The 23,270-nt window shown below is 32.6% G+C and overlaps 1 protein-coding gene across 1 annotated transcript; it reads right to left on the reverse strand.

Annotated features, from left to right (window-relative positions):
* Window positions 1–1,432: 1,432 nt before the first annotated feature.
* LOC149896246 (xaa-Pro aminopeptidase ApepP-like) lies at window positions 1,433–21,459 on the reverse strand. The gene is made up of 18 exons (XM_090117877.1): window positions 21,422–21,459; window positions 13,016–13,092; window positions 12,055–12,173; window positions 10,624–10,795; window positions 10,080–10,186; window positions 9,561–9,696; window positions 8,361–8,456; window positions 7,910–7,986; window positions 7,602–7,736; window positions 6,771–6,845; window positions 6,454–6,531; window positions 5,702–5,832; window positions 4,499–4,651; window positions 3,789–3,918; window positions 3,258–3,435; window positions 2,686–2,777; window positions 2,322–2,435; window positions 1,433–1,646 (listed from the first exon to the last, which is right to left on the reverse strand). The coding sequence occupies exons 1-18, from the start codon at window positions 21,457–21,459 to the stop codon at window positions 1,458–1,460; spliced, it is 2,097 nt and encodes a 698-aa protein (XP_089974003.1). The 3' UTR covers window positions 1,433–1,457.
* Between the last annotated feature and the right edge of the window lie 1,811 nt (window positions 21,460–23,270).

The following is a 23,270-nucleotide window of genomic DNA, read 5'->3' on the forward strand; positions in this document are numbered from 1 at the left end:
GTGTTTTACCCTTGAAATGAGGGTAGTTGCCTCATTGACGTATTTTAATAGACGTGAAGCACGTCCGTTCTGTATGGAGTCTGAATGGCAACTGAGTTTTAAAACCTTGTAAGCTTTAGTTATACAGGGTGAAATCAAAATGTGTGGGTAGGTTGGTTTCAGATTCATAATATTAAAAACTACATTGGAAAAAGAGTTTTTATTCTACGCGAGTATTAAGATTTAGAAATAAAAGACTTGACGGGTTTATCAGTTTTCAGACCGCCTGTGACCACGCTTGTTTTAAAGTGCTCGTTTTCAAAAGTTATATAAAGCCATAAATAAAACGCGATTTAAATCCGTTAAGTTTATTATTCCTAAAATGTGATGAAAAAACTTAAAAATATCGTTCACGAGTTTTAAAATTGCTCGTAATTTATGGAAAAAATATTAGTTAAATTACACTATCTAATATCTATACGTGAAGTGTTATTACGACAAATTAATCTAGAAAGTTTCTAAAACTTTAAATTAATATGTCATTAATTATCTTCATTTTTTCTACATCTGTTTAATATCGGCCTAAATAACAGTTTCTCTTTAATTAATAAAAAACTGTCACAAATTAATTATAATTTTATTAAAATTCGTACAATTGAAATTACTTGAACATATTTTGATTTCATCCTGCATAAAATCACATGAGATAAAATGACGTATTAAAAATATGGGAAAAAGCGATGCTCTTTATCTTTTACTTAGTACAGCCAGAAGCAAGCAAAATGTTCCTTTTGTTTTATAATTTCGTCATTGCATCAATAAAAACAATTGGACACAAAATCATTGTCACTTATTTATAAAAAAATTTTTGTTCGTCATCTTTGCAGAAAAATCGCGCCAATTTTGACAGTTCACTTTTTGTATTGAAATGTCAATTTTGGCATTTAATTTTAAAATGGCAACACATCTTATTTAAGTTCATTTTTCACAATCCCAATAATGTATAGTTACAATATAGACTGCTTAATTTTTTATTAATTTTTTAAAAGTGAAATCTGATGTTTATAATTGTAAATATGGAATTTCTTTTTAAATAAATATATATGTGTCTATTGAATTGTTTTTTATTATTATCTTTTTATCAACCCTATTTCAGAGTTACATATAATTATTTATAATATGTGCTATTAACTAAGGCTATTAAATAGGAACTTATTCTGAATATTGACCAATGTTTTATATTTCTATAGTGCAGTATGGAATTTCACACATAATACACCCACACCATCTCGGCACAGGTATTTAATAGTCAATTTTGGACTACTAGATAAATTCTGTTTCTCATCACTAGCTGGGTCAAAATGGAGTGTAAAGGAGTCGGTTACATACAAACATACAGGTGAATTGTGTTATTTGAAGTAATTATTACAGACATATGTTTAAAATAAAACAAACTCCATACAAAAATAATATTTTATTTACAATCTAGATATTAAACTGAACGCGATGATTAAAAATGGCGCGGATTTAACAATAATGGCGGAACTTTTATAAAGAGGCGCGCATTCTTTTTCCAACCAAGCGTAGTCGTCAGTTAGGTTCCGATTTAATAAAATAGGACCTAATGTTGATAGTACTCTTGCGTGGTAAGAGTTGAGGTATCTTAACTGTAACAAAAAAATATGGTTATGGATTTTTATCTGTAAAAAAATATAAAACTTTGTAACTTATGGCAATATCTGCATGCCAAATTCATTAAAATAGTGTAGTTCCTTTTGTGTACAAATCATAGGACATGCATAGGGCCAGCAAATATTCAACAGCATTTCGCAAAAAAAGTATAACTTGGAATATTCTTATGGATTTAGGCATACGTATCTATCACTAAAACATAGTATAAAACAAAGTCGCTTTCTCTGTCCCTATGTCCCTTTGTATGCTTAAATCTTTAAAACTAAGCAACGAATTTTGATGCGGTTTTTTTAATAGATAGAGTGATTCAAGTGGGTTTAGTATATAATTTATTAGGTTTTAGACAAAGCGGGCGAAGCCGCAGGCGGTAAGCTAGTATTTTATAAGAAAAAGCGACTTTCTCCTTATACTACAGTAGGTAAATAGCTATTTAGAAGGAAAACTCGGTCAATCTTTAATTTTCTTTTTTCTCTATCTATTCTCTTTATTTAGTAAAAACACTTCATATCACAATCCAATTAAAAAAACGACACAAAATAAACAACAACAGAGCCAAGTATGGCACAAAATGCAGACATATTGCTAAAAAGCAGTAACTTCCAGGTAAGCTAAAATAAACCTTATTTACTTAAATATAAACAACACAATACCTCATCATCACTCAAAAGTTCAACATCGATGCATTTAGCTTGATGTGGTGCGAGAGAGATTGTATAGAATCCAACAGCGCCTTGCCCAGTGAAGTTGCCGACTAAGCCTTTCGCCTGAAATATTAATTATTATAAATGGTGTTAGTTTTTCATAGCAACATAACTTTTCGAAATAAAAAATGAAGTTTATTTCGGATCAGAATGCATATTGCATACATTTAGTTAGCAGTCATGAATTTCATATTCATTAAAACAATACGTTTGTACACAAACCTACAGAATAAGACAAATGGGATATTAGAACTCGTCAAGTGTATAAAAATCTAGTCAAAAGAAACAGAACAATAAAGTAAAATGCACTTACAAAAATATGATCAGCTTCATGATTCATTTCGATGACTTCGACTATATCTTCATGGCGGATGCCGTATTCACCCACCTCGTAATAACCAGGCTCTGTAAGATAAAACTATATAAATTACAATCAAATAAAGTTTAAAATTACAAAATCGCGGAATTCCGTTTCATCATGGCAATACCATCACGTCATGGGTTAAGGCGCCGATTTTGGTATCTTTAAATTTTGCCAAAGAAACTTCACTTCTGACACGTATGCTCGGCACACACGCTCTTTTTGAAGTGAAACTTCTTTATCGGGGTTAGAAAAAAATTTAGTGTAACATTTTTTCGTTACGCGTGACATTTTTCCGTTACGCGCCATCTTTTTCTTATCACTACCACGCGTGATTCGACGTATTTCTGTAAAGTTGCATATAGTAAATTATTTTTTGAAAAATAAAGAAGTTTCACTTTTTTCCCATTAGCCGTGACTTTAAAAACGTAGGTAGGTAGGTACTTCTAGAATAAATTTTGTCTAGTTCTGACAATTTAAAGGCAGTTTATTTTTTAGTTGATCTTAATTTTTATCTAACTCACCGTCACTAAAAATCATTCCCGGCACGATTCCCGGGTCAGTAGCTATCAAAGCACTAAGTATCCCGGACGGTCCTTCATGTACATTCAAGAAGTGTCCAACCCCATGGCCCGTGCCATGCGCGTAGTTCAGTCCGACGTCCCAGAGAGCTTTGCGCGCTAGTGTTTCTAGGAGATTTCCCTGTAAATTTTTTAAATTGCAAGTTTTTTTTTATGATTTACGTTAAAATTTTGAAGCGTCTAGATGTGTCTATTTTATAAATTTAATATTAATTTAATAAGCCATAATAACAAGCCAATATAGAAATTTACAGATGTTAATCTATTTGTCGAATTCCCCATCCCTATAGAAATGATAATTAAGAAAATAAATTCGATTGCGCACTTCGCAGAATTTAAAAAATAAATTAATACAATCGCCAAGGGTAATTAATGAATGTGGCAGATAAATTTTGTTTAAAATAAAAACATACTGTTTATGATAGACTTTGTTTTATATATTTAGTAGCTTTTATTAAGATTATGTTACAATACCGTAGAGCCCTTCGGAAAGACAGCAGTACCGAGCAGAATCTGTCCCTTCAAGACCCTCGTGAATGTCAATTTTTGCATCTCACTCGGAGTTGACATGTGCCGGGTTCTTGTTATATCTGTGGTTCCATCTCTGGAAGTTAATTGTTCAAATCTTCTTATATATAAAAATGAATCGCAAAATGTGTTGGTAAGCGCATAACTCGAGAACGGCAGAACCGATTTCGATAATTCTTTTTTTATTATATTCCTTGAAGTACGAGGATGGTTTTTATGTAGAGAAAACGTAAACATGTACCACGGGCGAAGCCGGGGCGGACCGCTAGTTAAATAAAAAAATGTTGAGGAAAAGTTGCATAGTTGGAGATTTGCAAGAATCAACAACTGATACGTATAATCTACCAACTCGCAATTTGCGCGTGCCGAAAAACCTAAGTTATGAGGAAAATATAATGATATGATCAGATGTAGGTAAAAAAAATCCAAATATTATAAAATTGTATATCTGCATAATTTGTTTGGAAGCATAAGCAGGTTAATATCGTATAGTATTATTACAGGTGATGTATCGTATGGTTTGTAATAAATTATTATATATATACATTTAAGTCGTTTTATTTAAAGTTCTGCCAAGAATTTCGTAAGTTCCAAAAATCTAATTTACTATATAGCTAATTGTTAAACTTTATTATCATGTTACTAAAAATACTCACAAATACTGTCCCCCAGAGTCAACGAGCAACATGTCCTCTTTCCTGATAACCCTCTGTGTCCCCTCCCGGGACGGCTTGTAGTGTATAATGGCCCCGTTCTCCCCCGCCCCGGCTATTGTGGCGAAAGACGGCCCTTGGTACCCGAATTCTTCGCTGAAAGTACGTTATTATACATTTTAAATACAAAATATATGTATAGTCCCTAAAAGTACATTATTTTGTAACTAAAACAGATCATATTTTTTAAATTTTTAACAAACATTATTCTAATATAATTTCGAACTAGAATACCTACTTTTTAATACTAAACTAAACCGTCAAATTATTTTGTGGCTTAAAAGTTAAAAAATATAGAATCATCAAAATCGGTTCACGGTAATCTTTTCCAGTATATCTATCTATACTTATAATAAATCTGTAGAGAGGCCAATTCTGTACATGAAATATATTTAAAAAAAACTATGAAGGGGTGATAAGGGATCGCTACTGATGCCAAAAATGCAATCAGTAAAATTTTTGTCTGTCTGTCTGTCTGTCTGTCTGTCTGTCTGTATATTCGTTATAGAAACAAAAACTACACGACGGATTTTAACCAAATTTGGCACAATTATTCTTCATACTCCTGGGCAGGTTATAGTAAAAGAATCATGTAAATCGGTGTAGAAACACCAAAGTTATACATGAAATACGCTATAAGTCATCGCGCGTGAATACAGAATCATGCAGCCATAAGGATTATTTTTGTGTATCAGTTGCCGCGTACGACGCGCTTCGCGGCGGGAGCTATAAAAAGGCGGCGGGTCTGCACCCGTTTCGCGTTGTCATGGCATCACGTGTGAACGGCTGAACCGATTTCGATAATTCTTTTCTATTATATTCCTTGAAGTACTAGGATGGTTTTTATGTAGAGAAAACGTAAATATGTACCACGGGCGAAGCCGGGGCGGACCGCTAGTAAAAAATATAATAATAGATATTTTATAACTCACTTTTGCCCGAGGCTTTGCTCGCGTGGTTAGAAAATTAACAGTTAAATAATTAACAGTTCATACATGTCTCATTTTTTACTGTTGCATTTACTATATTTCCCAGACACATATTAACCTTGTAAAATCGCAATAGCGACGTGATAGAAAGACAAACAAACAAACAGACTTTTAAAACACAATATTAAATTAAATATATTGCTCTATAAGATATTACCCTCTCAATTCATCCAGTTTGTCCACAACATTGTTTTCAGTAACAGTTTGTCCAGCGTCCACCATTTCGTGGACCCAACGGAGAAATCTGACAACCGCTATACCGTCCTTTATGTGGGCTGATCTGAAACCCTTTAAGAAGTATATTAAACTTAGGTTTTTTACCGAAAGAAATAATATTAAATAACAATAAAACATGACATTATTTAAATATGTATTAAAATAAAAATTATTGGGAATATAATAATGCCTGCTCATTTCTTTCAAAACAAGAGATACACGGGTTTTATTTATATACTTTAGAATTTAGATAATGTTATACATTATTAAATTACGTTTTAAAGCCTGTACGTAAAAAAAATATTTGATCAATTATCAAAGTTGTGAAAAATATTATAATTTATTTTCGAAATGAATCAGCGTTACTTTTTCCATAAAATAAAAGTGATTTGTTATTTTTACTACCTTGAAAATACACGAAAAACAACACAATAGTAAAAATTGTAAAAGTGTAAGTGTAAAAGTGAAGTCCCGTGTCCCCTAGTGGGGTAAGGGGCAGATGCATTATACATCTGTTTCACTGATCGATTTTCTTTAGGGACAAGTAGGTGATCAGCCTTCTGTGTCCTACCAGTCCGAGACATTTTTTTTTTCGTCTCCACCGGGAATCGAAACCAGGACCCCTCGGTTCTACGTTCATGCCAAGGAGGCGGTCAAAGCAATTTAAAGTATTAATTTTGTAAGAAAACTCACCGCAAGCTCTACTTCATTTTTGACGCATTTCATCAAAGCAACTGGCGATACCGAAGATATAATGTCTACTAAACCATTCTGAAATTAAACAATAACAAGAAATATAAAATACGTATATGAACGTACGCGTAGGTAATATAAATTCATAAAAATATAGCGTGTGTGCCGAGCACACGTGTCAGAAGCGAAACTTCTTTGGCAAGATTCAAAGATACCAAAATCGTCGCCTTACTCCATGACGTGGCGGTATTGCCATGACGTGACCTTGAAATTTTACTCTCAACGCGCCTATAAAATGTTCAAATTTATGTCCTTACGTTTTCAACTGTAGAATACACAGCATGACTGGCGTCTCTGGACAACCAAATCGAGCTGCCTTGTGGTAGAGTGCTCTGAAAATTGTTTCATCAAATATTCATATTCATATTATAATACTTGTAAATCTTAATCGTGCTTTAATCACACAGACAGTAATCTTATATATAAAAATGAATCGCAAAATGTGTTGGTAAGCGCATAACTCGAGAACGGCTGAACCGATTTCGATAATTCTTTTTTTTACTTTATTCCTTGTAGTACGAGGATGGTTTTTATGTAGAGAAAACGTAAACATGTACCACGGGCGAAGCCGGGGCGGACCGCTAGTAAATAATACTATTTATTTACTCATGTGCTTTAAAGTAGAAAATTCCTTTTAAAAATATACCTACGATTTCGAGCCAAACTAGAAACGTTGTATGATGATTATTAATTTATTATCTACAGCTCAAGACATATTAAGAACAAAAAAAAATAATTTAAAAAGTTATAGAGTTGGTCCACTGAGAACGTAATTATTTCTCATGTCATTCTGACTAAGTCTCTATTGAAATAATTTTTTCATTATGAAATAACTAGGATTATATTATATAATACTAGCTTACCGCCCGCGGCTTCGCTCGCTTTGTCTAAAATCTAATAAATTATACACTAAAACCTTCCTCTTTAATCACTCTATCTATTAAAAAAACGCATCAAAATCCGTAGCCAACAAAGGGACATAGGGACAGAGAAAGCGACTTTGTTTTATACTATGTAGTGATAGTGATGTCGGTATATATTATGTTTTGTGTACTATGTATTCAAAAATACAATATCATTCCACTCACCACCATACTTCTGATATAATCAAATACTTCGCCATAAGGTTTTGCAACAACTTGTGTATTTTCTGACGATAAATGCGCACGCACATCTGCCGAAAGCGTCCCATTTCCCCAAAATAGTACAACGTTGTTTTCATTCTGTAAATATAATACCAGAAAATATAAATTACTAGAAAATATAAAAAGAGCGTGTATGCCGAGCACTCGTGTCAGAAGTGAAACTTTTTTGGCAAGATTCAAAGTTACCAAAATCGTCGCCTTAATTTATGACGTGTCGGTATTGTCGGTAATTTAAAGATTTGTGGACTTACTATATCTGCTCGTATGATGAGATAGGCGAAGAAAACCGGATTGTAAGGTATGTCAGAGCCGCGGAGATTCAATGTATCTGAAATCAATTATCATAGTTATTGCATCGAATCATGTTTATCCGTTTATACTGAATGAATAATTTTTCATGAATTACATCTTGTTTTCAAGTTATACTAGATACAAGTACCTACATTAAAAAAACAACAACAATAATAGCATATAATAGCAAGCAACCTGACCACGATATTATATACGAACTAAAGTCAGTATTATATACCGTACGAACAGAACGCAGGGATCACGTACATAACCAACGGTGAAAGAATTTTTTAAATTGAGCATTCAAACACAAATTCTTCAGCATTATGTTAATTTGGTCTTATTCATAAAGAGCACATTCAAAGGATCACTTTCAGAAGTATAAAAATTGGAAGTAGTAATAAAACTCACAAGCAACATCGTCAAGTGCTGTTAGAATGAGTGCAGATGCTCCCCTCGATCGTATTTGAGTTACCAACTCTGTTATCTTACTGCTGGAAACTCTACCTGGAAGAAGCAAGAAGTTATTAGTTTGGCCAAGCCAGGACAAATATGGACGAAATTCTCTTGTTAAGTATAAGTTCAAAAATTCAAAAATTCTTTATTTGGAACATAATAACAAATTGTACATAAACTTAAATTACGATGACATCCGTAAAAGCAGAGCTGTGGCACGGATGCCAACGTCCACCTCCATACATAAAATAAGTTCCATCTTAATAATGTAACAAGTTTAACAATAACATGCAAATTAAGTCGGTTAAAAATAGAAAAAAAAAAAGTAGTAACTACAAAATTCTAGACAGCAGGTGTGTTTGTGAGACTGAAGATGTGTATGAGTATATGAGTGGGTGAGTATGTGAGTGTGTGTGTGTGTGAGTATGTGCCAGTGTGTATGGGTTTTTCCAAGTTTTAGACTGTAAATTCTTCAGTTTCTTCATACGAACAGGACAAAAGCCAATCAAGGACTATATTTTTAAGTTTAAAATTACAGAGTGGGTAGATATTTAAAACCTGATTGAGTTTATTATAGATTAAGGAACTAATAAATGGATAGTGGCGACCAGCTACCGCGGTTCTGCGACGTTCAATAGTACACACCCTGTCATATCTACGCCTGGAATTTATAAGGTTGGGGTCATAAGAAGTATCCAAGTGTTTTCTCATAACAATTTTTAGTATATATAATTGACGTACCGACGGCACTTGGCATAGGGCATACAATTCGCTAGTTGGTTATAAGTTTATGTTTCTTGTGTTATTTTATGTTTTGAAGCGAAATTCTCTAAAATTTTAAGATCGCATCATGGCAATACCGCCATGTCATGGAGTAGGGCGACGAATCTTGTCAAAGAAGTTTTACTTCTGACACGTGTGCTTGGCACGCTCTTTTTTGTTTGTTTTTACTTCTTATCAAGAAGAAAGTTAACTTCTTCAGGAATTGAGTTGGGGTTTCAATATATATTAATTTCTCAACCATAAGAGTAGTGAGTGAAGTCATTCCACGCTAGTGTCGAATTACATCATTCCACACTAGTGTGGTGTGACGTCACACACTAGTGTCTAATGACGTCATTGTACACTAGTGTCGAGTGACGTCACTACACTTACCAGTATAATTAACGCCAAGAGCCAGCAACGGTTCGTTAGGACGAGGTGGTGGGGGATCGTTTATTCTGGCCCTAGCCAGGTCTACCAGGTTCTCCGAAATGGACATTAATGTCACATTCGCAGCTCGTAATGTGTTCTGAAAGAAACATAATTTATTATCAATAAGAAGATATGGATGAACGTTGTTTGCCTTACGAAAATTGAACCATTAAGTTCGATAGGTCACACAGTTTCACAAATACATTTCCTTCCAACCAATAGGTATTATAAACGCCCAAATTTATTAGGATGTATGTTTGTTACTGTTTCACCAGAAAGCCACTGAACGGATTTTGATGATAATTAGTGGTGATGTAGCTTGTGTACCAGAAAAACACACCAGCTATTGAAGGATTCCTCTGAATAATCAACGAAACCGTGCGTCACAGCTAGTTTGAATTTATGTTTTATTTCTATGTGATAAAATGATTGAGTTTATTTTGCGGTGTGACTTGTGAGTTAATAAAAATATTAACTCACATATAAAGGAGTCCAGGCTGTCCTCGTGTAGGTAGTGGGATCGACTCCCACAACTGAACCACTGGGCATATTGCGTTCCAACCAGGCGTTGATCGACAAGTCCGTTCCTAAAATATTTATCTGAATTATTTCAATAACTTAGATGTTATGTTATGTCCCCTAGTGGGGTAAGGAGCAGATGCATTATAGAGATAAACTACGATAACATGGCGCGCCCCTCCAAATTACTGTTTCAATGTGTGTAGTGAAATACAAATATTTAAATATTATATTATTATTATTTATAATAATATAATAATTAAATTATTAATTTTTATTATTATATTATTATTATTTATAATAATATAATAATTAAATTATTAATTTTTTTTATAATTTTTGGAGGGGCGCGCCATGTTATCGTAGTTTATCTCTACATCTGTTTCACTGATCGATTTTCTTTAGGGACAAGTAGGTGATCAGCTTTCTGTGTCCTGCCAAGACATTTTTTTTGGTGGAAAAGCGTCTTTATAATTGTGAGTTTAGTACATCAATGTCTACAAACCTTGCCGCATCAGTCCCCACACGCTAGTATCCACTTGTATGTAGAACTGAGTGAAGTACCTCCCGTCTGTCCACACTAGTGCCGTGGTACTTGTGACTAGCGCAGTACCAGAGGAACCGATGAGACCGGATATCCATTCCCGACGAGCGTCTGTTGGCGCTATGTATTGGGACTGAAATAAATAATTATATTCATCAATGACTCTTTTGGTAAAAGGAGATTGCCCAAGTGACTATGGCACTTGGTATCGCAATCAAACTTATTGTGTCAAGATGAAATATAGCTCAATTTGAAGCTTGATGTTAGTACTTTTAGAAACGATTAAAGTTTTTATGTAAATAAGCCGCAGTTCACGACAATAAAAATAAAACAAAAGTTTTATTCAACGCTTCAAAATAATACCTACTTTATCCAGTTTAAACTAACGATGAACGTTAAGTTTTACATTTATTACATAGGTAATATTTTAATTTACAAGACAAATGTGAAAAAAAAAGGCGAAAGATTTATACGTTTTGAAGGGAAACCAGAGTAAAAAATGTGAAAAGTAAATCGTAATAAACATTATTTCAAAATAAATAACGTCGAACAATGCGTCGAACACATTCATATTTCATTCAACTATGACATATGACGCAGGACGCTTGCAAGAGAGATAGATATATGTGTCAAAACAAAAACTTTTTACTTTTATTTCTATTTATTCGGTATAATTACGACTTAATAGTGATAAATATGATCATTATAAATACAAATAGGAATTAACAATATCACGAACACGTGACACAACTAGTATTTTACCGATTCCGTACGTGGTCATCTGTGGTGATCATACATGTTTCAAAAGAATAACTTTTACTATTATTTCAATTTATCCGGTATAATTAAGACTTAATATTGATATTATTATACATATGATCATTATAAATACAAATAGGAATTAACAATATCACGAATACGTGGCACAACTAAAATTTTACCGATACCACCCGTGAACACGACTGCAATAAATTATCATCAAAATCTGATCTCGAGAAGTGTAACACGCCTATTCTTTATATGTATAAATAGATTTTTAGTAAGTCCCTGCACATTTATATATCGCAAAAAAGTTAAATTATAATCAGATAATCTTCATTTCTATTAACATCAAGAGAAGTCAGGCCTCCTATAGGAGTTCAGACAACGCTTCATATCCACGCTGGCCAAGTGGCAGATGTCAGAATTCGTCGAACTTTTGATTCTTGCCTGTTGGACTTGCCGGTTTCGAGTATAAAAAAGAGCGTATGTGCCGAGCACACGTGTCACATTATTCCATGACGTGACGGTATTGCCATGACGCGACCTTGAAATTTTACTCTCAACGCGCCTAAAGAAGTTTCACTTCAAAGGAAGTAAGGTAATCTAAAATATAATAATTTACTATCATACATTGTGAGCATCAGCTGTAGGTACTATGAAGGCATCAAGTCCATATTCCTGCATGACACTACGCAGCGCCTGCACGCGTTGTAGACTGAGCTGCTTGCCCAACTTGCTTGATGGGTTCGCTGGAATCATTATAGAGAGAAGTTTTACTAATCCATACTAATATTATAAATGCGAAAGTAACTCTGTCTGTCTGTTACTCAATCACGCCTAAACTACTGAACCAATTTTCATGAAATTTGGTATGGAGATATTTTGATACCCGAGAAAGGACATAGGCTACTTTTTATCCTGGGAAAATGACTCAATCCCGGAAATCCCACGGGAACGGGAACTATGCGGGTTTTTCTTTGACTGCGCGGGCGAAGCCGCGGGCGGAAACCTAGTACATATTATTATAAGAAATATTTTTTCCCATAAAAAAAGGTAATCAATTCTACATCACAAAACGTTGAATGAAAAAGCACTCGACCTCTTTTTGTATGATAGGCCATCTTGAACTAAACTTAAATTAGATACTTATAGTGCATTTTATTAGATAGGTAAGATCTTTAATTTTGTATATTGAGAGAGTGATGAAATAAAGCGGTTGGGCAGATCCTCTCATTAATTAGAAAATAGCTGATGATCTTCAAACGGCTCAACTGTTTTACATCAAACATGTCTAAGAACATCCGCACATAACTTTTACAACACTTTTACGAACGAAACTAAATTGGAATCGCTTAATCCATTCGGAAATAATGAGCCACAAAAATAGAGACATGTCAAACTTATACAACCCCTTCTTTTAAAAAATGGGGTTAAAAATGGGACCAAATTTATTAATTTCCAATGCAAAAATTATCGCGAGAATTGCGACAGTTATGAAGCTGGACTTCCACTATAAAATTTAAAGCTAGTAAAATAAGTATACTAGTATATAAATATAAGTACAATAGTATACAAATTAAAGTATACTTACAAGGAACAGGCGAATCTGGTTCTGCCCATACGTAGTCTGACCTCGGCACATAACTGACGGCAGAGTGTGCTAGAAGTCTAGAAATATAGATAATAAACTAAAACATTTGCCGCGATTTTTGTCGTGTAGTGTAGTGTAGTGTTTCTTATTTTAGAGTAAAATTCCGAAGATTTTCGATCAAGCTTTGGAATTGAAATAGAGCGTACTAAAAAGTAAATGCAGTGAATATTTTAAGTTAACGGTTAACACAGAATAGTAAAAATACACTAAATAATTTCATTTAACTAACTACTAGAGTTTATTTGATTTCGTAAATAAATAAATAAATAAATAAATAAATAGTTTATTTGCAAGTAAACATGGTATACACAGGTGTTAAGAATAAGATACATTATTTCAGCATGTTTAGCCGTTATTCAACGGCATGCAAATACATTAGATATACATTTTATATTATGTCTTCTTAATTTTATTTTATTAAAATCAATTCATTTGTTATTCATTCACATTATTATAATTAATATTTCACAATTCATTCATATTCATTACAAAAATTACATACATTATTACAAAATCAATATTAAGACGCAAGTAGACAATGTTAATTACGAGTTTAGATATTCTTTAACACTATAAAAACATTTCTGTTGAAGCCATTTATGAAGTTCTTTAAAAAATAATTTAGTATCTAAGTTTTTTAATTTAGTTGGCACTTTATTATATATTTTTACACTCATACAAAGACAGTTTTTATTATATTTTTTTAATCTAGGATTATCTTTTAAAATTAGTTTACTTGGATCTCTGCGACTACGGCTATTTAAATCACTTGCCTTTTTATAAAGATAAATATGCTTAGTCACAAACACGCACATATCCAAGCGCGGATCCAGGGGGGGGGTCACGGGGTCATGACCCCCCCCTGGGCTAGGTCCACGAACTAAGTGGACCTCTAATAAATTAATTTAATATTAACTTTTTTTAAATTAACAAATTAATACTGTTCAATATAATGTTTTTATTGAATTTTGAGACATAAAAGTAATATAGAACAATGAAATCAATTACAAACGGTAACGGAAGAGAATATAACAAAAAATATAGAAAAAGTTTATTAGGGTCGACCTGTGGTCGTAATTTAAGGACAAATAACAGGATTTTCGATTTAAAAAAAAAACTATAACTGCGGAATAAAGTGTAATGGTAAAGTTATATGTAATTCATTTTTTTTCTACAACTTTTGCTGATACACTTTTTACACAAAACCTGAAATATCGAAATATCCCAGTTCGTGGATAAGACATAAAATAGCAAATATTTTTTTCAAATGAACACTATAAAATACAGTCAAATTACAACAAAAAATCGGCCAAGTGCGCGTCGGACTCGCGCACCGAGGACTCCGAGCAAACATATTTTTTCGTATCTTACAATTTTGTTTAAAGGATTTTTTTCTTTATCTGTGCTTGTAAGTGCTTAAGTCGTTGCTTTTAACCAAATTTCAAGACTGTGTTCACGGGAAGTACCTTGTAGGTTTTGATTGATGATTCCCTTGCAAGTAGTTGCGAATTACAGAATATGTGGCTCTAATTGCTTTTTCTTCAGATTGCGTTGACATAGAATTTGAATTAAATAACAGATTTAAGTTATTATAGACCTGAGTTTTGATGTGAATATCAATTAAATACATGTAGACGTTCATGAGTAAAGGGTTATAAGTTTAAAATTATTTAAAAATATATTTTTATTTAATTTAATTAAATAATTAGGGTTTTCGCAGTCATTACTACATCTGTGCTATAACACGATACTTTTTACTCAATTTCAAGACTGTGTTTACGGGACAGGGTGCTCTCTGCAGGTATTGATTCCCCTGCTAATGTCGAAATCCTACGGTCTAGGTCCCTTGATGCTGTGAAAAATTCAAACGTTTTACCAAAACAAAAATCAAAAGATGCAGCTGTAATTGCTGAAATTTTTCGACATTCCCTAAGAAATCAAAACCTACGGGGTCGTTCCTGAGTACACAGAGTCATGAAATTTAGTACAATCAAACGTCTTATAACGCAGACTAGCTTACCGCCCGCGGCTTTGCCCGCTTTCTCTAAAACCTTATAAATTATATACTATTTCTCTTGAATCACTCTATCTTTAAAAAAACTGCATCGAAATTCATTGCGTAGTTTTAAAGATTTAATCATACAGGGACGTAGGCACAGAGACAACGACTTTGTTTACTAATTGCGAAAAGCATGAATTTTTCCTTTGATTATAATATAAAAAATATTAAAAAAAAAATTAACTTCCAACCCTGTTACTCATGAACGCTGCCATGTATTAACTTGATATTCATACCAAAAACTCAAGTCTAAAATACCTTTACGCTATAATAAAATCAAACTTCTATGTCAACGAATCAGAAGATACAGCCGTAAATGCCGAAAAATTTCGCAAATTTCGACATTCGCAAGGGAATCAAAACTCAAAACCTACAGGTTACTTTCCGTAAACCCAGAATCTTGAAATTCGGTACAAAGCAACATCTAAAGTACAGATACAGGAATAATTGCAAAAAATATATATTTTTCAAGTTTGTCTGACTGTGAAGACCCTTTTTCTCAGGAACGCGTGGAGGTTTCAATCTGAAATTCATACCGAATACTCAAATCTGCAGTTCCTTATAGCTGTGAAAAAATCAAACTTATAAGCCAACGCAATCAAAAGATACAGCCATTTATGCCGTAAATTATCGCAAATTTCGACATTATCGTAAGGGAATCAAAATCTTCCTATGAACACAGAGTTCTGAAATTTGGTTAAAAGCAATGTCAGCACAGATGGAGGAAAAATTGCTAAAACATACATTTCATGCTTATCAACATTCGCAAGTGTTGCCAGGAATCAAAACCTACAGGGTACTTCCCGTGATCACAGAATCTTGATATTTAATCTTTATTTAATTGAAACTTACGGTTAAAAGCAATGATAGCACAGATAAAGGAAAAATCGCAAAAAACATAATTTTAATATTAAAACATATACAAATGTTTGTACGGAACTCTTGGTTCGCCAATCCGACTCGCACTTGACCATTTTTTTTTTAATCTACGTATCAATTAAATTACCAAAATAATTTGGAAAATCCAAAAGTGCACGCCTCATAATTTTTTTTTTAATAAATATTTATTAATTATTATTTTTGTTTATTTAATAACAATTAAACCACATCGAATCAGACCCTGAAAAATGAAAGGGTTCTATTCCTGAGCATACTCAAGCGTAAGAGAAAAAAAAAGACTCGATTAGTAAAGTATTTCGGTCGCTATCGTGTTAACAAGAAAAAGGATCCGCACATACAGACACACGGACGTCCAAGACAGAACTTTTTTAAACTGTTTTTTAACTAGTTTAAATAACAAAAATGACATCAAAAATATCATGAACGTTAAAAATAGTGTTTTTTCTTAATATGTGTGTGTATGTATTATCTTACAAGTGCAATGTATGATACATAAAGACATTTTAAGTTTGAAAAATCAGATGTTTTGCGCGAAGTGACAGTAGTACCCACCTCAACGCTTCGCTTATGAGGCGTGCAATATAGCTTTTGAAAATTGACCACGTCTATGTGACCCCCCCCTGGCACTAAAGCTGGATCCGCCCTTGCACATATCATAAATGTAAAGAGATGGCAATGGCAGCAGACAAAGTTTTTTAAATATCGGCTTACAGGACTGATCCGATCTCATACCACATAAGACCCGTATACATCTCTTTTGAGCCAGAAATGCTCTTGTTATATCGGTACTATTGCCCCAGATAACAAGGCCATAACGCAAAACAGATTCCACGTAAGCGTAATAAGAAGTAAGTGCGGTTTTTAAGTTTGTAACCCTTCTTACTTGCCTTAATGCATAAACAAATTTATTTAATCTACTACACACATTTTCTATATGTAGTTTCCAGTCTATATTTGTATCTATTGTCACACCTAGAAACTTTATTTCATTTTTTGCTTGTATTTTAGGAATGTCAAAGTTAAATTTATTAAATTGTAAAAATTTTGTTTTGTCCAAATTTATTTTCAAATCATTAATGTCAAGCCATTTTATTATGTTGTCAATACTATTATTAATGTCATTTATGTGGTCATGTATATTATTTTTGTCAGAAGTTACAATTAAAGAAATGTCGTCAGCAAATAAGATGCACTTGTGATTTGTTATATTAACTATGTCATTTACATATAATACAAAAAGAATTGGACCAAGTACACTGCCTTGCGGTACGCCATATTTTATTATTTCGTAGTCAGAAAAATAATGCGTTATTTCATCGTTTTTATTTACTTCAGAAATTGTTACACACTGCTGCCTATTTTGAAGGTAAGATCTTATCCAGTGAAGCGTTTGCCCTCTTATACCGTACGATTCTAGTTTTTTAAATAGTTTATAGTGTGACACGAAGTCGAACGCTTTGGAAACGTCAAAGAAAAGAGCTGTAGTTAATTTGTTTTGATTAATGCTGCCTAAAACTTTATCCATCAGGGAATATATAGCCAATGTGGTTGATTTATTTTTCTGAAACGCATACTGATCTTTAGCAATAATATTAAATTTATCACAAAAATTAACTAGTCTTTTATGCATACACTTTTCAAAGATTTTTGATAGAATGGGTACCAAAGTAATAGGTCGATAGTTATTTACGTCATGTTTGTTGCCTTTTTTAAATAACGGCTTTACTATAGATTTCTTTAACGCTTCTGGAAAAATCCCCAATGAAAAGGAGACGTTTATAAGATAGGTAAGAACATCTAGAATTTCATCGATACATGACTTTATCACTTTAGTAGTCAATCCATCATAACCTACAGAGCTAGTCGTCTTCAAAGAGTTTACTATCATCTTTACTTCATTAGTCGTCATGGGATTAAGAAACATAGTGTTTGTATTTAAACTAATATTACTTTCATGTACCATAACATTGCGATTTGTCAGGGTCGTAATTGAATCTATATAATGTGTATTAAATGTATTAGCAATATGTGTAGGGTCTGTAATTGTAGTATTGTTGTATGTAATTGTATCTATGAAATCTATGTTATTTTGATCCGCAACTTCATTTTTTATTACTTTCCAAACTGCTTTAGTAGTATTAGAACTGTTATGTATAAATTTTATATTAGCTAATTTTTTTGATTTATAAATACATTTTTTCAATACATTCGAGTATTTCAGGTATCTAATTTTATTTGCTGCATTTTTTACTTTATAATAATTGCATCGTAGTAAACGCTTTGTTTTGCAACTTTTTCTTAGACCCTTACTGATCCAATTTTTAGGTATTGTGCAGCTACTTTTCAATTTAATTTTAATATATGGAAAGCACAGGTTATAAAAAAGGCAGAAGTGTTCGTGAAATGAATTAAATGATGCGTTAAAATCCAACTCTTCACAAACATTTGCCCAGGAGAGATTACTCAGACATTCCCTAAATTTTTTTATATTAGTTTGATTATAATCTCTTTTAAAAATGTAATGAGGTGTAGGGAGATGTTTTATGATGTTTGTTGGAAAACTTATCAATTGTGCTGTCTCGTGATCTGACAAATAAAGAGGCAAAACGGATGCAGAGGCATTAGGTATATTGCTTAATATGTGATCTATACAGGCAGTATTTCTAGTTGGAACATTAATATGGATGTTTAAATTAAAGTTTCGCATCAAATGCTTAAAGTCATCAGTAACTTTCCCTTTCCTTAAGGTGTTAATATTTAAGTCTCCTGTAAGAACAAATTTTGTTTTTGAGTTATATTTTAAATTTAAGTCATGTAACAGTCGGTCAAGTCTATTTAAAAACGAATACGGATCTGATAAAGGTGTTCGATATATACAAATAATAATTAATTTTATGCTTGGAATCTCTACCCCACATACTTCAAATACATTCTGTGAAGCATATTGATTAAGAAATGATAGATCTTTAAAATGTAAGTTATTTCTTAGTAAGATACAAGATCCACCGCGCTTCTTTTCACGGCAGAAGCATGTTGCCATAATATAATTATTTATTTTGAAAAAACATTCACACCCTTTTTTTAAAAATGTCTCAGTAAGGCAAATAACATCTGGATAGCAATCAACAAGTTTTAATTCATTTATCGTTAATTCTAAAATTTCCTTTTTTGATAAAATGCTAGCAATATTTTGATGTAAAATTTTAAAATTTGTAGGAGTGTCTTTATACGCGAAAAAACTTATTTCTAACATTTGTTATTTCTTTATCTATAATATTGTTGGAATTAGAAACTATGTCTTTGGTATGAGTGCAATTACGATTTCTAGACCAATAGTAGGGCAGCGTACCTTTCTTAGGCTCACAATATATTTTACTTTGTTTACCGTTATTAGTGTCTTTAACTAATTTCTTTAGATTAGACGGCTTAACATATTCGTCATCATAATCAATTGAATCGATATAGAAATTAATGGATTTACAAACATTAAAAAATTTAAAACCTTTAAAGTTATAATTACAATTCATAAAAATACAATTTTTATACCACCTACACATTTTCTCAATGCTATCATTTAATTTATACAGATTCAAGTAATTATTATTTTTGACATTCAATACAATAATAGAATTTTTATCAAATTTTTGTAAAACACTCTGCAAACATGAAAGTACCATATTAGGGTTTTGATCATTTTCACCAATACACAATATTATTTTATCACTAGCTTCCGCCCGCGACTCCGTCCGCGCGGATGTCGGTCTTCGCGTGGATGGTTTATTTCTCCATTTTGAGTAACTCTGACAATGACATCTTATAAATATCTATTGGACCCAAATACGGCTAGGCCTATAATAATACGCAAAGTGTGTTCGCGGTTCTACAGAACAACGTCTATGGATAAAACTGAAAAATTAAGATTATTTTTTTTTTACGTATTTTTCCAGGATAAAAAGTATCCTATTTTACGCCCAGGATAATAAGGTATAATTATACCAAGTTTCATCGAAATCGAACCGTTAGTTTTTACGTGATGCCTGAACATACAGACAGACAGACAGACAGACAGACAGACAGACAAAAATTTTTTTAATCACATATTTGGGTTTGGTATCGATCCAGTAACACCCCCTGCTGTTTATTTTTTCAATATTTTCAATGTACAGAATTGACCCTTCTACAGATTTATTATATTATTTTATTTTATTATCATGAGCCGTCAAATTTACGTTAATACAGTTCTTAATAATCTCCTCGCTGCAAGCATTTGGTTTTATTTCACCGTACACTTGATATTTTTTGTACGAAGTGTTGTATCGAGAAGAATTTAATGCTGTAGCTAAACCTGAACACTGCTGAGTTCCATAAATAAATATTTTTCTACAAGATACATGCGGTGCTGGACTGCAGACAAGCGTTGATTTTTTCGGCAACCGTGGAACATCCACTTTGAAATTTTGTAAACGTTCAGTGATCGACAGTATTTCTTTACATGCCATATCTAAATTGCATTGTAGTTGCATAATTTTTCGCTCCAGATATTCCAATTTAATTGTATCACTGAAATGGACATGTTTTTCAGTCACAGGTGAACTTTGTAATGATTGACTAGACAATATAGGAAGTACATTTGGGCAAGATGAATTTCGCCTGTTTGTATGTTTTGGTGCTTCATTTTGTAATGAAGTCAAATTTTGAAAGCATTTTAATATATTTAATTCTGTACTCATCGTTTTTAATTGTTTACGTAAATCAATATTTTCCATTTTGGATTCTTCAGATATTTTCCTCATATATTGAATTTCAAGTCGAAGTTGGGATATTTTATTGTTTAAATCCATAACGTTATTTTGCGATACAGGCTGTACTAGTTTTAAAGGTGAACAGTAAGAATCATCCGATGTATCGGTTAGAAAATGAGAATCAGTAATTTGGCATAAATCTTGATTGATATTCTCCGATTCATCATAAGTCAGACTGTATTAAAAATGTTCTCTTTGAATTCGGTTTAATTACAAATAATGTTCTATACTGTGGTTCTATATGACAAACATTTGTCTCAATTTGTAATTTAGCTAGTCCTAGAGCAATATCACTACATAGTATAAAACAAAGTCACTTTCTCTGTCCCTATGTCCCTACTCCCTTTGTAAGCTTAAATCTTTCAAACTACGCAACGGATTTTGATGCGGTTTTTTTTAATAGATAGAGTGATTCAAGAGGAAGGTTTTAGTATATATAATTTATGGTATAAGTCAAAGCGGGCGAAGCCGCGGGCGGTAAGCTAGTATAGCATAATTACATAAACACCAGAAAATACTAGGTCTTGTAAAAATCTTACTGTAAACAGATTTTTCCTTGAAGTTGAGTAAAGAATAAATACTCACATAAAATAAAATAAATAGACCTTCCACACGTCAGCCATTTTCAATGATAATTAAATACATTTGTTATCGGATAATATTGTTATCGATTGTATTTTATTGTAGTAATATAGACTAGGGTAAAGCCCGACTTCGCTTGTACTTAACCCATTTATTAACCAGTCAAAAAAATAAATAAAAATTGTGTGGTTTTATGAAACCACGGTAAAAGTGAAACTTTCCGAACACTGCTTTATACCTACTCGGCAGCCGACCGTCACGCGACATGCGCTACACAGACCAAAAAGTTTGAGACGATGTAATAAAAGTTTCACTTTAAAAATACCTAAAAATTTTATTAAAATAACAAAAAAATCTTCTTAAAAGTATTTTTGTATTTGGCGGTTTTGCTAGAATGCTCGTATTCGATACCGAAACTCTTCTTTTCCTAAAAGATATTTTTATGTTAGAAATCGCTTTAATTTTTTCCATTGTTTAAAATTAAGTTACACCAAGTTTCATCATAATAACAATGAACAGAACCTGCAGTTTTTGATGTTTAAACAAGCAGACAAACAAAAAAATCTAATTACGTGTATATTTTTTCGATTGGGGTCGCTCTATTTCGGAGTCCTGTTATTTATTTTATGAATGTTTATTTGTTCAATGTACAGAATTTACATTCCTACTGATTTAAGTATTACATATACTAGCTTCCGCCCGCGACTCCGTCCGTGCGGAAAAATTAAGATTTTTTTTTTTCTACGTATTTTTCCGGGATAAAAAGTATCCTATTTTATGCCCAGGATAATAAGGTATAATTATACCAAGTTTCATCGAAATCGAACCGTTAGTTTTCACGTGATGCCTTCACATACAGACAGACAGACAAAATTTTTTTTTATCACATATTTGGGTTTGGTATCGATCCAGTAACACCCCCTACTATTTATTTTATCAATATTTTCAATGTACAGAATTGACCCTTCTACAGATTTATTATATGTATAGATGAATAGATTAATCAAATAAAGATTATAAATTTATCAATATTGTTACAAGATAAGGATAGGATTTAGTTACAATTTCAGTCCCATTTAATCCCATATAACCTTTTATGTCATAAATTCGTCATTAAATATCAGTTTTATAAAACATCCTTCTATAATAATATTATAAATGCGAAAGTTTGTGTGGATGGATGTATGTGTATTGTGTATGTTTGTTAATCTTTCACGCAAATACGATTAAAATGAAATTTAGCACACATATAGAAGATTAGCGTTCTTACAGACGAACTGCAAGTTGCGTGAACGGCGGAGACTACTTCAGCCGTAGCTACCTGTCGACGGCAGTGTTCAACGCGTCGGCGGCAGCAGTCAATACGTCGACGGCTGCCGTCGACAGGTTGTGACGCTTACAGTTGTGGCACAGTATTACCATTATTTCCTAAATAATGGTAATACTGTGGTTGTGGCGTGTTTCATCCGCCATATTGACTGTCGACAACAAATAGACCAAAAGTGCGCAATTTATGTTCAGTATCTACCATTTTTTTTGTAAAATAAAACCCTTAATATCGTGGCAAGTTTTTGCTAAGCTTTACTTTTCCGCATCTCGGTGTCTTGGCGAGATATTGAAGCTTTTAAAATAGATGTTAAGTAATAAAAAAACAATTATCATTCGAAAGTAAAACTAGCATGTTTAGCTACTAATTACACCTGCGTAGAACAAATACATTTTCGTAGCTTGTACCTATAATTTTCTTGTCGACGACCAATGAGTTCTCATAAACCAAAGAACAGAATTTTAATTATAAAATTAAATAGTTCTCTATATTATGCGGAAAGATAGTTAAAAAATAAAACACCCA

This window comes from Colias eurytheme, chromosome 29 (genome assembly GCF_061535395.1).
Source record: "Colias eurytheme isolate Ceu_HAF_F1 chromosome 29, ilColEury1 Martin Lab GWU primary, whole genome shotgun sequence".
NCBI lineage: Eukaryota > Metazoa > Arthropoda > Insecta > Lepidoptera > Pieridae > Colias > Colias eurytheme.

Excerpts from the sequence above, each read along its gene's own strand:
- LOC149896246 (XM_090117877.1), bottom strand. The coding sequence starts at position 21,459 with ATGGCTGACGTGTGGAAGGTCTATTTATTTTATTTTAT. Across the intron at positions 9,697-10,079 it reads CAGCCTGGACTCCTTTATAT|AACACATTACGAGCTGCGAA; the intron begins GTGAGTTAATAT and ends TGTTTCTTTCAG. Across the intron at positions 4,652-5,701 it reads AAACTGGATGAATTGAGAGG|CGAAGAATTCGGGTACCAAG; the intron begins GTAATATCTTAT and ends ACGTACTTTCAG.